Source organism: Achroia grisella, unplaced genomic scaffold (assembly GCF_030625045.1).
Source record: "Achroia grisella isolate CSIRO2021 unplaced genomic scaffold, CSIRO_AGI_Agris_v1 utg4223, whole genome shotgun sequence".
Classification (NCBI taxonomy): domain Eukaryota; kingdom Metazoa; phylum Arthropoda; class Insecta; order Lepidoptera; family Pyralidae; genus Achroia; species Achroia grisella.
In genome coordinates, this window is record NW_026712852.1 from 400,790 (window position 1) to 417,500 (window position 16,711).

General features: G+C 33.9%; 1 protein-coding gene across 1 annotated transcript in view; it reads right to left on the reverse strand.

Annotated features, from left to right (window-relative positions):
- Nucleotides 1-231: 231 nt before the first annotated feature.
- Nucleotides 232-16,711, reverse strand: part of LOC131844906 (probable G-protein coupled receptor 179) — a 61,715-nt gene continuing 45,235 nt past the window's right edge. Inside the window, exons 2-11 of the mRNA XM_059193892.1 lie at nt 10,465-10,656; nt 8,725-9,249; nt 8,011-8,247; nt 7,707-7,775; nt 7,063-7,230; nt 6,137-6,340; nt 5,676-5,879; nt 4,864-5,061; nt 4,073-4,093; nt 232-3,194 (exon numbers count right to left, since the gene is read on the reverse strand). Of these exons, the coding sequence (XP_059049875.1) occupies nt 3,042-3,194; nt 4,073-4,093; nt 4,864-5,061; nt 5,676-5,879; nt 6,137-6,340; nt 7,063-7,230; nt 7,707-7,775; nt 8,011-8,247; nt 8,725-9,249; nt 10,465-10,623 (1,938 nt within the window). The 5' untranslated portion in view covers nt 10,624-10,656 and the 3' untranslated portion in view covers nt 232-3,041. The remainder of the gene's footprint in view (nt 3,195-4,072; nt 4,094-4,863; nt 5,062-5,675; nt 5,880-6,136; nt 6,341-7,062; nt 7,231-7,706; nt 7,776-8,010; nt 8,248-8,724; nt 9,250-10,464; nt 10,657-16,711) is intronic.

Genomic DNA, 16,711 nt, shown 5'->3' on the forward strand with positions numbered 1-16,711 from the left:
ATAAGATAATAAAACGTACCTATTTAATATTTTAGATATTTGTACTGTAATAAATCTAGTTCGTAATTTCGTCAATCATTTCCTCAAGGCCGAAAACTTCTAATTGATTAGGAAAGTTGTATTAAAAAGCCAAGGGAAATTTATTTTAAACATTTGCCTACTGTGTAGTACATACAGTTGTATGTCATTAAAAGCAAAACAAATTTATAGCGCCGTTTCTACAAGGCCGTCTAGTGAGCACTGGACAAAAAATTGACAAGAACGGAAATGAACTTAAAAGTAATACGTTTACGACAGTTTACGACGTCTGGTGACCAGTAGAGAAACTATTACTATAAATTATATAAATAAGAATTGAAATGAACATTAAAATTATTTACAAAACGTCTGTTATTATCAATAAAAAATAATATGAAAGTGTCCGTTCCTCAATACACCCTCCGAGCCGCAGCTGGCGTTCACTAGGCTTCATAACGCAATTACCTTAACCATTATAGAAGTCTTCAACAGGGAGGAATTTGAGCACATTGAGCTGTTGCTGGCGTACAGCCCATAATAATGTTAGGGGCCATCGATAAGTTACGTCATATGTTAGGGGTTTGTAGGGTCGTCAAAGCGTCACATTGTGCGACAAGGAGTGTTAATGGTCCTAAATTTTCTTAAAGCACAAATTAATAACTTATGATTTACATTCTTTTGTAGGCAATAGTAATAGCATAGATAACATAATGTAATAGTAAGGTAACACATTTTGTCTCACAAATGTGGCTGTAACCAACTGTGACAAGAGGTAAAAAAAATCATAAAATACATGTAACTTAATTTTTAGATGGCCCATTAAGTACATTTGATAATATACATTTATATAAATAAGAGTATATATATACCAGATGTTGACATTCGAATAATACGTATACTGAAATATCAAAATCATATTTTTTAAAATTTGGAAATTAATTCTAAATTTCGACCTGCTGAGGGAGGCAGGGTAAAATGTAATTGAACACAAACTAACAATATAACTGTTGCATGCTCAATGGGCCCGTAATAATTTATGCATTTTATTCTTTTGCCACAAAATTGTATAATACATGGCAGACTTAATACCTAATTAATGAGATTGTTTATTAGTTGTCCATCTGTATTGTGTCTGTAAACGAACGAACAAATTTCAACTTCAGCAAAGGCTTTGGGGATGATTATTTAATAATATATCTACCTAGCTAGTCTTTATGATTTTGTACGTCCATTGCAAACAATAAATATATATGAGCACATATTATAAGATATAAAATAACTAATCAATATACAGACAACATAGAATGGTTTACATTTATTAAAAAAAATGAATATCGTAAAATTATATAAATTTTTCTTTTATATAAATTTTAACTTTCAAACATTTTTATACAACACTAGTGGTACCCTCGCCTTAGTCTGCGTGTATGTTTGTCGTGACTTCATATATTATTTTATTAACAATAGAAGACGGCGTATTTAAAATTATTAAGATGATATTAATAATTTATGTAGGTATTTTATTAAATTTCCTTAACAACATATAAAAAAATCATTATGATTCCTCCGTTCGGTTTAACGTAGAATATCACACAAACAGACAAACAGACAGTATTCGCCTCGTCACGAGTTTACGATTTTATTATATGTAACGATAAAGATATTACTTATGCGGGGTAAAAAAGCTTATCAAACAGCAACAACACCATTTCCTGGATACATTTATCAACATTAATGAACCCACTCGCTAATACCTACAGGTATAAAATATCACCGCTATTCCCTAAAAATACGTAATAATTCAATTATTGTACTAACTCTCCTCCTATATAAACAATTATCTACGTAATAAATAATAGACTAGCGACAAATTAAATTAGCCTTTATATTTTGTAATCCTTATATCTAGTATCTTAATTTTTATTTTAGACTTCGAGATTGTTATCACGGTCATTAATTTGTCTTCGAATACTGGTCAGACTTAACCAATTTACGATAAGAATCTATTATAATATAGGTTACATTTTCAACCCACATCAAAAGGAATAAGGTTCTCATTAGGACAGCATTTTTAACGTGTATATTTTTATAAATTTGTACATACAACAATATTACATACAAAATTTAAATTTTATCATTGTAGTAAAAGAAACTAAAGGCATTTTATGTACATTACCTTTTTTATTGGCTAGCTAGAGCAGCTCCTTTACTATTCAGATGACGATAGGATTTTTATATATTATGATAATAAATTAAAAATACATATATCCATATGAATTTGCTCACATCATAACACATCACATCACACACGTTTCTTAAATAGTCTTTATGACATGAATGTCTTGTTAGCAACCTACTTGAACCAATATATTTTATTAGAATTGTTTTAAAGCTTACAAGCCATTTCCAAAGAAAACCAGTGAGCAATTCTTCCGTTTCATTTGTCTAACGTTACAGCAAATATGAATTTGTTTCATAGAACTTCATTAGCTTGCTATTTTACGTATGTAGTAAAATAGCAAGCTAATGCGTGTACTCTTGCTACAAAGTCTACAGTACAAATTCGTTCAAATACGCAATTGACATAAAGTGGCGACAAATATGTAGATTCTCGTCTAAGCAAGCCTTTTAATTCCTCAGAGTTTACTGTAATATGATTATTAGTGTTTGCAAATTAATGCGTCTAGACTGATTTGAACAAACCGTGTCGTAGACTCTTTAGCAAGTCTACGACATGGTTTGTTCAAATACGTGATTGATATAATGTAGTGACAAATACGTAAACTCGTCTCGTCTACGCAAGCTTTCAATTCCTCAAAGTTTACATTAATATGATTATTAGTGTTTGTTCAAATACGTGATTTACATAAATTTGCGACAAATAGGATCTCGTCGATCGATCTACGAAACCTTTAAATTCCTCGGAGTTCATTTTAATAATAACTGTTTTATTAATCTGATATAATATACTGTATGGTCTAGAGGTGAACGTCGTGATAGTGTCCGTGAGGCACGGTCGTCGATCACGCTTGCGTGTCGCCGTCGGTGTAGTGCGAAGGTCCTTCGGCGGAGCATACCGAGTCCTCCGGAGTACGAGACACGTCGCCTGCCTCACTCGCTTCTACCGCACTCGCGCTTCCCCCTTTTCCTTTTGCACCCCGCCGCGCTTGCAGAGCCTGAACAGTTACATTGCGTTATGGACGATTTCGTTTATTTTTGATGATTCACTATTCAAACTTATTGATTTTTTGAAATTTACTGTAAGGCCACCTATGCTGATACTAGAATCTTTGGCGATTTAATTTCAAAAGCATGTAAGTAGAGGATAAAATGTTCTTAAAAGTAGTTTTATCAAATTTCTCTTAAATATTATTGACTGAAATATGTATCTGAATTTTACCAAGACAAATTTAAAGTCACAAATAGTAGAAACATACAATTTCATTTATACTCATACACAAATAACATTTTATTCATTTCACTAGTTTTCACGAATAAATACTTTCTAATGAACCCCTGAAATTGCTACATAGGTGTCCTCTAAAATATCAGTTTTCTATAAAATCAACAAGTTTCTTATCTAACAAGAGTGTGGTATGCATTGTAGGCAGGGATTAAAGCGAGTGTTGAATTAGACGACCTATAAATTGTTTTTATAATATTTGCACTTGCACATAATATTCTCAGCGTGAGGAGAAGCCAGAAATCAGGCGTAAATTACATTTAGCGATAGATTTAAATGAGTACGCATTTAGTAAAATGTCGAATTTTCGCCAATTATAGTGGCCATCCTGCAGTAATCCGATATTTTTCCAAGTAACAGAGAAAGCAGACATCTGAGACATAGCAGAGAGGTTCGTGTTTGCAACTGGGGTCGGTGCAGGGGTGGTGGTGTGGCTGGGTGCCAGAGTCGCCGCTGAGCCGCAGGACGTCGCTACAGGGGTGTAGGGGGCAGAAGGGCGGGGCAAGGGGGGGGGGGCAAGGCGGTACATCCACAGGGGTCATGCGGGTGCTCCACTCCAGTGCACATGCGATATAATTTACACCTCCTTACCTTTTCACGACTGCCCTTTTTCTAAAGTTGGAGTAGGATGGAAGATGAAACATTTAATTAATGAGAATGAAGATAGTACACCGACACTGAAGGGTTGAAAGTATACCTAATATCATATTACGTCGTCATACTTCATAGCGAAGATGCAACGTTCAAGTCTACGTTAAGGTTAACAAGGTTGGCAGCTAAAAGACAATAATGCTCACAGATAGAAAGAAAGGACAGGGTTAACTAAATAAAGTTTACAAGTATTAAGGAGATAACTAAGGTACAAATCATATTTGCTTAAGTTTAAGATTAGATAACAACAAATATGGATGAGACAAGAAATAAAGCTAGAGTAAAAATTAAAACAAATTAATTATAATCCTACCTATAAATCAACAAGATCATATGGTTTGTGCCAATCACGTAGATAAATTACAAAATGTAATTTACGATGTATATATTAAAGTAATGTTTATTAATATAATATATGTAAATTATTGCAATCATATTAAGAAACCTAGTAATGTAAGTACACTTCAAAATAACAAGAAAACAGTACCAGTGTAGACATATTAATTTATCTTTACAAAACTTGTGTTAATTTGTTTATGAGTAAATAGGTCCATAAATTAGTAAACTAGTACAATTATATTATAATTTATAAAATATTGAGATAGTAAACCGTTTAAAAAGTTTTTAAGTTTAACTGTATAAACTTCATAAAATGCATACTACTATCAAATATACAGGGACACTACATATAGTTACCATGTTATAGTATGAGTATCATTGCCTAATGGTACCTGTAAGGAAAACCGTCGATGGGGCGGCTTTCGACCACCTCTTCGTTTGCTAATGTGCGGATTGTCTCGTCTCAGTGTCTTGTTACGGAGAATCTCTAGTTGAACGTACAACCTTTTCAGTTCAGCCCTGACCTCTTCAGATGTGGGCTCTTCTTCACCTTCTATGCCGAATCCCTCCGCTGGTCCTCGACGGGATACCTGAGAATTATCGTATGTTATACAATTATCATATTGCTGTTTTCATCAATTGTCCTAACCTTCTTCCACTGTTTGAAATCGCAGCTGGAACCTAAGAATTTATAAATACAAATATATGCATTAAAACATTTATATTCCTAAAAATCTTTGAAACATAAAAATCAATAAAAAATATCTTCCTACAACATTAAAAATGTCATAATTCACAATAGCAATACTATTTTATGCCACTATCGTTATATCATTATAATGAATGGTATTATGATTATACTGATAATTAATAATGAATAGGAGGTTTTAGTCTTTATCGCGTAGTCTCAAAATTGCGCTGAGTTTAGATACGTCTGGTTACTCTAGTTTTAACTTCGGTGGCTATATACCTACTAATATTATAGAGTTGAAGATTTGTTTGTTTGAACGCGCTAATCTCAGGAATCTACTGGAACTACTGGTTCGAATTAAAAAAATATATTGTGTTGGATAGTCCTTTTAACGAGGACGGCTTTAAGCTACATAACATTACGATACGACAAATAGGAGCAAAACAGCAATGAAATACGCAGACGAAGTTGCGCGAGACAGCTAGTAGTATAATGAATAGTGTGAGTAGTGACCTCCTGTGCTAGTGATCTGGCGCGGTATCCATGCCAGAGCCGTGGCGCCAGCACGCAGGCGAGCGCGGCGCCAGATGAGAGGTGCGCGCGAGCGGTTGCAGCTAGGGGCCAGCGCTCAGGCGCCGCGCCTGCCAGCGCGGCCAGCCGCCAGGCTGCCCCGCATGCGCCTTCCGTGCACAGCGCCGCCGCCAGCCATCCGCGCTCCTACAAAAATATTTAAAAACACTATTCCTAAATCCCAAAAAAAATTACCCCAAGTACGGCACTAATACTTAGCTTAGTTTAAGTTTAGTTTAATTATTTCGTTCAGTTTCCTTCGGTAAATTAATTCCCGCCCTAAAGGGCTTACAACCCAGCTACCCGAGGGTTCTTGCCGAAATAAAGCGGTTTGCAAAATGTAAAGAATAGCTTACAAATTTAGTAAATTAATGCATAATTACTTATTTCTATGGCATCTTTACCTGAAATGGAACGTTTGCATTTCGGGCAGCATAAGCGATTCTGGCCCCCGCCGTCAGTAGCAACAGTTCAGCTGCGGCGGTGACGTGGTGCCATGCTGCGCGTGCGCACGACTCCCCGGCGTCATCATCGCACACCGCAGTTGCAGTGAACGCAGCCAAGTAACACGCTGCGCCGGATATCATCGCACCAACTACTCTTAGTACCTGAAATTGAATAGGATGACATAGTGTAGATATCACATCAAAAATTTCATCTTTTATTACCAAACGATGGAATGTTAAATTATTAAATAAAAAAAGTTGGCACTTAATTTTTAGTTATTCGTAAACAGAAAGGTGTATCTTTATATTTAGAGCACTTTATTATAATGAAACGTATATTCTAACCCATTCTTTTGTATTTACATTATTCCGTCCTTAATTAAATTCTTATTATGATTAACATTATTTTGCTTGCCATTTATATAAATATCTTGAATATATTTCTTTCAGCAATAAAGCCTTATCCGTAGCCAAAAAATTAACCGTACATATTTCTGTCATTGTACAATACGAATAAAGCATATTCTATCAGTCTGTCTAACTTTAATTACAGTTTAGATATAAATAAATAAATATATATATATATATATATATATATATATATACATTTTATTATTTAATTTGTATTTATTCTGACAATTTTTATTCACTTTATTTATATGTTTTTGTTAAGTTCTTATTAGTATGCAATAATTATTAGAATTATATTTATCCATTTCCATTTTTTATTTGGGTATCCAATTAAAGATATAGGCCTCTTCCAACCTTTTCCATTTTACCATTACGATTTTTTTAGATATAAGCCTTTATAGGCCTTATTTATTAATTAACATCAGGTGTTTATTATTCAAGGTACATAAAAAAAGTTTAGTAAAGTTACCTACTTCTGAATCTCTGGGTGTCCAGCGATGTGCTTTTCTAGTGCGGAACTCTGCTAGTAAGACCCATAGCCGTAAAACAACAGAGCCGTAACACGCTACGAATCCCAGTTCTCGTAACCAAGCCCCTGCTACGCACCGCCACTGTGCTACCGATATATACTGGGATGCCGCCTGGAAAGCAAGAAAGTAAGTTATTAAAATAGATATGGTGATCTAGCGGTTAAGTACACTTGGTAGTTGAGTTTCAATGGGTTTGTTCATTAAAAATCTAATGGTCTATCAGTTATCTAGTAAACATAAAGCAAGCTTTGAACTAGTTTTGAGTGAAGTATTCTGAGATAATACTATTTTATAAACAACAGTTATTAGAGTCACATATAATGTTATGTTTAATCTTATGAGTTACACTCTTATACTCAGTCTTATAATAAAGAGGTAATGTTTGTAAGTATGGATGCTGGAAATAGTGGAAAGGAAAATTTGGAATAGAAAAATAAAGATACCTGCGTATCTAGATATGGTATGCGTATTTATGTATAAGGTAAAAAATTGTGTAGACGTTACACATTTTTACTTGTTATTTGAGTGGTGCCTCACAGAGTTTAAATGTACCGGTGTTTATTGGGAGAGTATCAATTATTACTTACAGAAGCGTACATAAGTAATGCACCGAGTAAAACTACTTCAAGCACCGTCCACATTCCCATTGCCACTGCCTGTAATCCAGAAGAAAAGTTATGCTATAAATTTCATGATAGATGTTTTAAATTATTATAATAATAGTTTCTTTTCAAGCGACATGCACATTATTGTTTTGATAATAATCCCAAGAGGCATTATTAACTGTCGCCATTGCGATTCTCTCTTTGGTAAATTCTATTTGTTATATTATTAGAAAATACGAATTAGTGAAACACTAAGTCTATACCACTGTTAAGGTAACTAACTTACTTTACATTTTCTTTTCTTAAAAATTATGAGTCCAATAACAAGGCATATGAGCATCCCAGTAAGATTGGCAGCCAATAGCACCGCCCGGTACACGTCGGCTATACACGCCACGGCGTCACTGCCCATCCCGCATGGCATGCACGTAAGACTGTCCCCGTCATCCGTGGACAGTATACTGCCACTTAACCACCCGTTACCACCGGCGTGCCAGTGGTCTACGCGACACTTACACCGATACTGCCGACAAATAATCAAATGTTATTTAGCACTATACTTTTACCCGCTTCGCTCTCGCTGTTGATTTGCCAACATCAAGACATCTTTTTCAAGTTGTCAATAAGTATTTTATTAATATTGTAAATGCGAAAGTTTGTGAGTATGGAAGGATGGACGGATGTTTGTTACTCTTCTACGTAGAAACTTCTGAACGGATTTTGGTGAAACTAAGTAATATAGCTTATCATACATCAGAATAACACATAGCCTATATTTCATTCGGGTGAAACCGCAAGCACAGTTAAGAATAATTTTTAAAAGTTTGAAGTAAATAAACTGACTATAAATATAATCTATAACTGTCTCCAGGGTCTTACTTATCTCTGTATCAAAATTCATTATGATCGATTTATAAGTGAAAGTGTAAAAGAATTAACGATTTATTATATTAGATTGGATTGGAAAAGTGAAGATCAAATTAGAATGATCCAACAGTACCTCTAATTTCCTCTCTACAGAACTTTGCGCTGGATAAGCTTCGCAGTCAGTAGTACCAGAATCACAGAGTGGAGGCCCGCCGAACCATTCGTGCATAGCATCCTCGCAAGGTAATGCTGTCCAACGTCGAAATATCGCAGCCGCAGCTCTCGCGGCCCCAACACCACGAGCTGCCGCCGCACCACCCCACCATCCCCAATCATAGTCGTCACACGAGAACCACGCGTTTGACCACACCACGGCACTTGCATTCCAGGCCGAAGCCAACGTCCTCCAGAACTGACGTAATGTGACCGAGTTGTTCTGTTGGAAAACGATGAGACGGGGAGGTTCGGCAATGAAGAGCACGCCAAGATGAAGTTGCGGTGCGCCCAGTGCAACTGCTGCGGGTGGGGGCGATAGGGGCGCGCGCGCAGTTGCACGAGCTAGTGCAGCCGCACGAGTCTCGTCTGCTGCACCCTGTTCTACTAGTTCGGCCAGCGCTCGCGCCGTGTGTACAGCTGCTGCTTCATGTTCGCGTAAATTCTATAAGAAAATGGACAATACAGTACCTACACCTATAATTTATTATTTAACAAATTATTTATTGATGTTGTAGTGCAAATGTATATTACAGATATATCCATATATATATGTATATATACATCCAGGTCTGCAAGTTATGTGCATTTCAGTTTCAGTGCAAACAGTTACTCCTAATCAATTTAAACTCAACAAGAATGCATAAACAGTAATTAATCAAAATTTTCATTAATTTCCATGTTAAAATGGACGTATGACTTGCATATGGATGCATAATGCAAGTATGTATATAGTAATGAATAAATACGAGTATATTAAAGTTTATTTAGTTATGCATTATATTACTAAATAGTACCTAATTACCGTATTAGTAAATATTAAAGCAGAATATTATTAGATTAAAATTCAATTCCATTTCCATGACATTGATTGATTGAGTTCCCACAAGGATAACAAGAACAGTATCCTCGACACTTCACAAGAATATCTTTGCTATCTACTTAAAATATGTCAAAACAACGAAACACGATGTTTTGACAGTTTTTAAATAGAACCGATTTGTCTTGTGTTAAACATTTTGTTATTATACGCCACTAAAGTTATCCTAGTAATTAGATTAAACCACATTATAAAATTTTCATAAATAGCTTCCTGTCCATTAATTACAGTATTATTCTAATAATACTTATTACTTTATTCTAATTATACTTAAAATAATCCTGTCTAGTCATTGACAGGGCGTCTTGGAAATATTCAAATTGATTTTATCGAGTTTTGTAACTGACACTCCACCCGAGAGTCGATAACTCGCTTGCAATCCGAGTTAATTAGATTTAAAACTTCTCATATAAGTTTCTTGTAAATTAAAATTTATTTATATGTTTTAATGTAATTCAATAATGTTTGAACTACATAAATACGTTTGGTCGATACTAGACTATATTAAAAGAACTCTCTGAACCACTAGGCAGGCTGATTTCAATTAAACTTCACATAGCAACCTATTTGTATCTCTCGGATTAATTTAAATTGCACGGTAAAACAATTTTATTTATATGTATAGATTTATTAAAATAAAACAAAATTTTGTTATGTGTGCGTGGCGATACAAATAGATACACGTTAGGCATGGGCGGTGGATTCTTCAGCAGCAGGAGCTGTAGCTTAACATCTTTACCGAAAAGCGACCAGTGCCTGGCGGTACAAATAGAGACATACGTGAGGCATGGGCGGTGGATTTTTCAGCAGCAGGGGGTCGCAGGCGGGCGGGGCTGCGGGTCCAGCAGCGGGCACGGCGGGCTGGGGGGCCCGCGGCTCCGCGGGCGCGGCCGCGGCGCACGCGCACCATGCCACCACCCACGCCCACCGCGCCCGCATCGCTCACCTACCGCGCCACGCGCTCCCCGATATCTGTAAACAATGAGATGACCATGTTGTACTGTTTGTTGAATACACCCTAATGCAGTAATGACTAGCCATTAGATATCATCGTTATTTTCGTTATATTCGGTCGTTGTTTCGGTGATAATTTACTACTTATAATTCAGAGATTATTATAAATTGTGGTATAAATAATGAGATAACTGCACCAAAAGCAAGACTGCAAAAACATGGCGTACCGTCCTAAACAAAGCCTGACCGATGATGGTGATAATACTCAGCTATTGATGAGTATTATATCTAGTTTATTAATCAGTGTAATTGAGCGGCGCGCGAAGCGCGGAACGATTTTAGGGACGCTCTTCTTGTTCATAGAGATCTTAGATTTGCACTCTTTGTAACAATATTCCTCCAAAACAGCTTGATCGAACAAGACCAAAATTTCATCGAAGTTAGAAATAAAGGTCGTTCGTTTACCACGCAAAAAAATTACGATCGGTCGAGTCGAGTCGAGTCGAGTTTTTTAGAATAAACACGTTCCTCACAAAATATGACCTGGTGTGTAAACAATACACCGGTAACAAACCTAGTTTACATTATTATTATCTTATCTATGCTTACATTTATTAATGCCATAATATTTTAGTTTTCAGATAAAATAAATAATGTCACTATTTATCTGATTTTAACATATCTGTTGGAGGTGGGTACTCAAAAAAATCACCTGGCTCAAAATAAACTGTCAATTATTATTATTATCGTGTTGTGATGTAATTTAATGTGATCTTGGTTGATACTCATATCACAGAGATTAGATTGACAGAAAAAATATTCGTTATCAATAATAACATGTTAAAGTGCAAGTTGTGTTAGGTGGAGTCTTTATTCATATTATATATAAAATGTTAGTTACCATATTCCTCCGAAACAGATTTTTATGAAGTTTTATATGCATAATCAGTAGGTTTGAGAATCGGCTACTATCTCTTTTTATACCCCTGAGTGATAAGGGTTGTCTACCATATCTTATTTTGAGTATGTTCTCATAAGTTGATCTTTGTGACAAATAATATTAATTATATTTGTACGCTACAAAAAAGTCAAAGTCGTCTTATAGAACTACAATGTAACACACCACCACCACTACAGCAATACCCTACACTGCTCACCCGTGCAAAGCAAGAGCGGGTTGCAGGTAATATTATTATTATTAATTATAATAATAAAAAAAAGCCAGAAAGCGTAGATAATAGACAACTGTAATAATAATAATAATAATAAATAATGTATTCAGCATACCATAATATAGAGTGAAAATATAAAAATACTTAAAACCTAATATTGCGTTATGAGCTGAAAAGGCCTCCACTGAGATGGTGCGGCAGCGTGTCACTGCAACGCTTATTTGCAGTGGAGCACCTCGAAAAAAAGAAATAGCATTCGTGATATTTTTTATGTAAATACAAAATATAATATAAGATTATTAAATACAGCTATAAACTGAAGTGCTAAGTAGTGTCTCCTCTAAGAAATGATTGACATCAATCTCTTGATAGAAGAGACGAGTGTCAAAATATTTATCTACGTATGTATATGTGTATATATTATCAAATGCACTATAGGTATAAACATCTGATCAGAGAAAAATGTGTTAACAATACAATAATAATAATCGAATGCAACTTATAAAATATTGAAATTTTATGGAGTTAAGGTTTTTTTTGTAAAACAAAATTTTTAGACAATAAAATTACAATTACAACATTAACCTAATTGTGTTAGCGGTATATAGAAGAAATAATTTAAAACGGTAGAATTCCCGATAATTTCCAAATGGATTTAGTGTAACAACAACTTCGTACCAAGTTAAAGAATTAAACATATAAATATGGTAAATATACGTGAATTTCATTTTATAGTTTATTGTTTCCTGTATACGTTAGTCCTTAAGGTAAGGTATACATATAATACTAGCTAACCTATTTCTTTTACAGTCTCATGGATTCCACCATTCTGTTATTATTCTTGTCCATTTCTCTTCCTTTTCTCTTATCATGTGACCTATCCATCTCCACTTTAGCTGTTTATAAGTTTTATATGCCTTTTTGAAATTTGTTTTATGTTTAATTGTTTTTAGTTTTACGCGGTCAGCAAACATTTATCAATACATCTGTATAAATAGATGGCAATTACATAAATTGTTGTATAATATTCAATTACCTAAAATATTAATACATTATCAAATAAGTATAAAAACACCTTTTACATTTTACAGGTAAATCTAAATATTTGACATCACAGGATCATTTAGAACCAAGTTTAATTGAAGATTAGAAGAGATCCGTGTTGATTCCTATCATTCGTATAAAAGAGTTGTAAAAATGGTGCTGCTTGATTTCTACATATTTTAATACAAAGAAATAATATAACTTTAAGGTTTACTCTTATTCAGTATGCACCATGGGGTTTCTACAATTTGCTGACTCAAATAATCTGCATTGGGCATTGGTTCGCAACCTGCGGTGTACCTATTTAACAATCGACGATCGGATCACTTACTATCAATGCTATCTAAATACTGTTTCAAATCCTATTAATAAGAGATTTAATAGGTTGCACCATTGAGTATCATGGATAACTTTGAAGGGACGCTTGAATACACGTAGATTACACTTACGCTTTTCGTTCTGAGATTTACCTAACCTACTATAAAAATGAAAGTTTATAAATATATTGATGTATGTTTTAGAATAAAAAATTAGATAGATTTTGAATAAAAATATATAGACATATGGGGCCGTTTTTATACTTCAATTAAAAAGACATCCCAGGAGATACTAATTAGTTATCACTCTATTTTAATTGCAGTTTTTATTGTACCACAGTAGTTGTTTATATAATAAGTTCAATTTGGAATATTTAATTTTGATTTTTTACACTTAGTTTTTTTTTCAACAATTAGATTCATGTATTGAATTGTATGTTGAACGCTATTTTCCGCATTAATCCTCTCATTTGTGTGGGTGCGTATAACGCCGAAACTACTAAAGTAGACAGCCAAGCTCGTCCCAGAAGCGCAAAAGTCATTTTTGATTATTTACAATCAGCGCTTTGTGTCCATCTTTGGTATTGTATATTAGTAGATCTCAGAAGAATCCAAGTTCGAAATTGCGAGAAGGATGAGAGAAGTATGGCTGTAGTAGTGGTGTTTGCCATACTAGATCCTCTTTTCGTACGTTTGTTCGCAGCATCGTTACTATATGATCCACTGGGCCCTTTTATCCACTGGATGATTACTCGATTTTACAAGGATTTCTTATCCATGACATATTGGCAGTCATTTATCAATTTGTTGTTTGATTTCCTGTTTTGCATTGCTTTCAGCACGGCTGCTCTTTCGGATAAGAATTTAAAATTTACATTTGTATCGTACCAGGAAGCCGGTTGTCAAATTTGAAAGTACATATTTTTGTATCGTATATTAACTATACTTCCATATTAATATTAAATTCAAAAGTATGTCTGTCTGTTTGTTTGTTAAACTGTAGAAATTAACTCAATTAAATTTTATATGAAGATACATTGTATCACAAGAACGAATATGGGCTCTCTCGCTTTTTTCTCTTCAATATTATGTGTAATGCTAATATCAAATATTACATACATACATTAGATTCGGCTGGTACGAAGTAGACTACGATACGGAGCGGGCATACCACGCATATACAAGGAGAATGTATTCATACATACATTTGATCTGGATTATGTACCTGACACTAACGTCATGACCATCAATGAGGGCCATTGAAACTTCTATTTTTACGTCGATTAGGTAATTTATTTTAACAAAATACTCTCTACAAAATGCTCTCGGAGTCGCGAATTCCTTTACGTTGGTCATCAAATCATGGAATTCTCTTTCTTGTATGTCAGCTCTTATAATACAGATGAGATCCTGTATATGTATAGGTACAGGCCGTCAATCCGACGAGATATTATGGGCTATTTGTCTAATAAATAATTAGGGATATGAAAAATAACCGATTATGAAAAAAACCAATCAGTAATCATTAAAAGAATATTATTCAAGAATTGGCAGTGGAACTTGTTTAGACTGTTTAGTGATTAGATGCATGAAATTTCAATATGTCATAATAATAGTTATGGTATGAGATTTCATATAATCATAGGCAATCTTAAACAAGTTGATTAATGTCTACTACATATACATATAATAGTAAGTATACTATAAATCAAACCTAATTAGTAAATAGATAGTACCAGACTACTACAATATACAAAACTCTACCACCATCATATAATAATCGAAGCTACAAAATAATTCGCATAGAAAATAATACTTCATAATTCCATGTCATGTAAACACGAATCCACTTGTTAAGTAAATGTTAATTTACATTGATAAAAAATATACAAGGCTGTAAAATTTAGTTACGAGGCCGAGGTAGAGGCCAAGGCTTGGCAGAAACATATTAAGTATTCCATTGTTTTAAACAAATATTTGTACGATTTGAACATTAAATAGTAATTAGAATTTCATCTTCAGTCATTTCGTTTCGTAAGCTTTTAACGTCAGGTTGTAATATTTTTGTCAATAATTAAAATTAATTATAAATACAATTAGTTTATAAATATTAAAAATACTACACTAACGTCTAATATACAGCATCTAGCTTCCATCATCTTGAAGATACGAAAACCATAAAATTATGTAGTAAAAAATAACAATATATAGGAATAAAAGAAATTGAAGATAATTGGAAAGGCCTATATTCAAGCGTGAATGGACACCAACTGAGATAGTGGTTAATAGTTCAGTTACGTTGCACTCTGAGTGTCGTAGTTACAGAACGGAGAGTTATCATAGTTTTATATATTTAAAGTAGTCAGAGGTGCCACTTTCGACGTTCAATATTTAAGGCTATGTATGTCTCCTAGTATTCCTTTGGTGTCCTGCACTAAAGAATGCATTCGTATTCGGATTCGTAATTATTTCATTTCAATTTTTATACTTATGCAATGCATAAGTATAAAATTTTTTTATTGGGCCAAAAGTTACTGTAGTTACAGTTTATTTTAAAATAAAATTTATATCCTCCTAGATAGATTAACAATTTTTTGGGGCTGATACTCCTAAACATAGGTTATACCTATGTTTAGGAGTATCAGCCCCAAAAAATATAAGAACCAATCTTTGGGTCCATAATTACAGTAATATAGTTTTGAAATTAGAGTAAATACAGTTCTCAGATACAGCTTGTGTTTAAAAATATGACGGATGATGTTTAATATCTTCAGCAACAAACTTAAAGATGAAACGATGACCTTCGCACTGCTGCCTATGCATTATAAATTTATAATGTTATGATAAAATACTATAGATATTATATCACAAGACAAACTGATATCATTCTCAAGATACAAACATTGACATTAATACCTACATCTTGTAGAATTCATCATGATAAATAAGATTATAGATATGAACTTGGGATAAATACAGAGACGTATTGAAAAACGTTTACTCTTAAAATCTAGAAATATTTCGAAGTATGTAATATGGAAAAAATAGGAATTTATATTCAACCGTGAACAGCGAGTATGACTCAAAAAAGCAATATTGATTCATTGTGCATGGTAGACGTGTTGAGTACCTACTTACACCTACACACGTACAATCAAGTACGTAGTATAGAGGTTAAAGTATGAAAGAATAAAATGGTAGTGCTTTTATAGTAATGATTTCTTTAGGGTGTTTCCTATATAGAAAAATAATACGCACCGGAGGAATAGCGAATAAGTATAAGAATATAATGTCGTAGTGACTTAGGCAATATTAGACATGTCAAATTAAAACATTACGACATAAACTGGAAAAGCGAGAAGAGAAGAGAGAACTAAAAAATTTGAACGAAATGATGAATATCAATATAAATATGAGTGTAACTCTATTTTAAGATTTTTTTACAAAATCGCGATCGAGGAATGAACTGTTCCGCATAAATAAATGCTTAGAGAGTGGCTCCATTTTCATTATCTGAATCCGGCTCTGTATTACAATGTC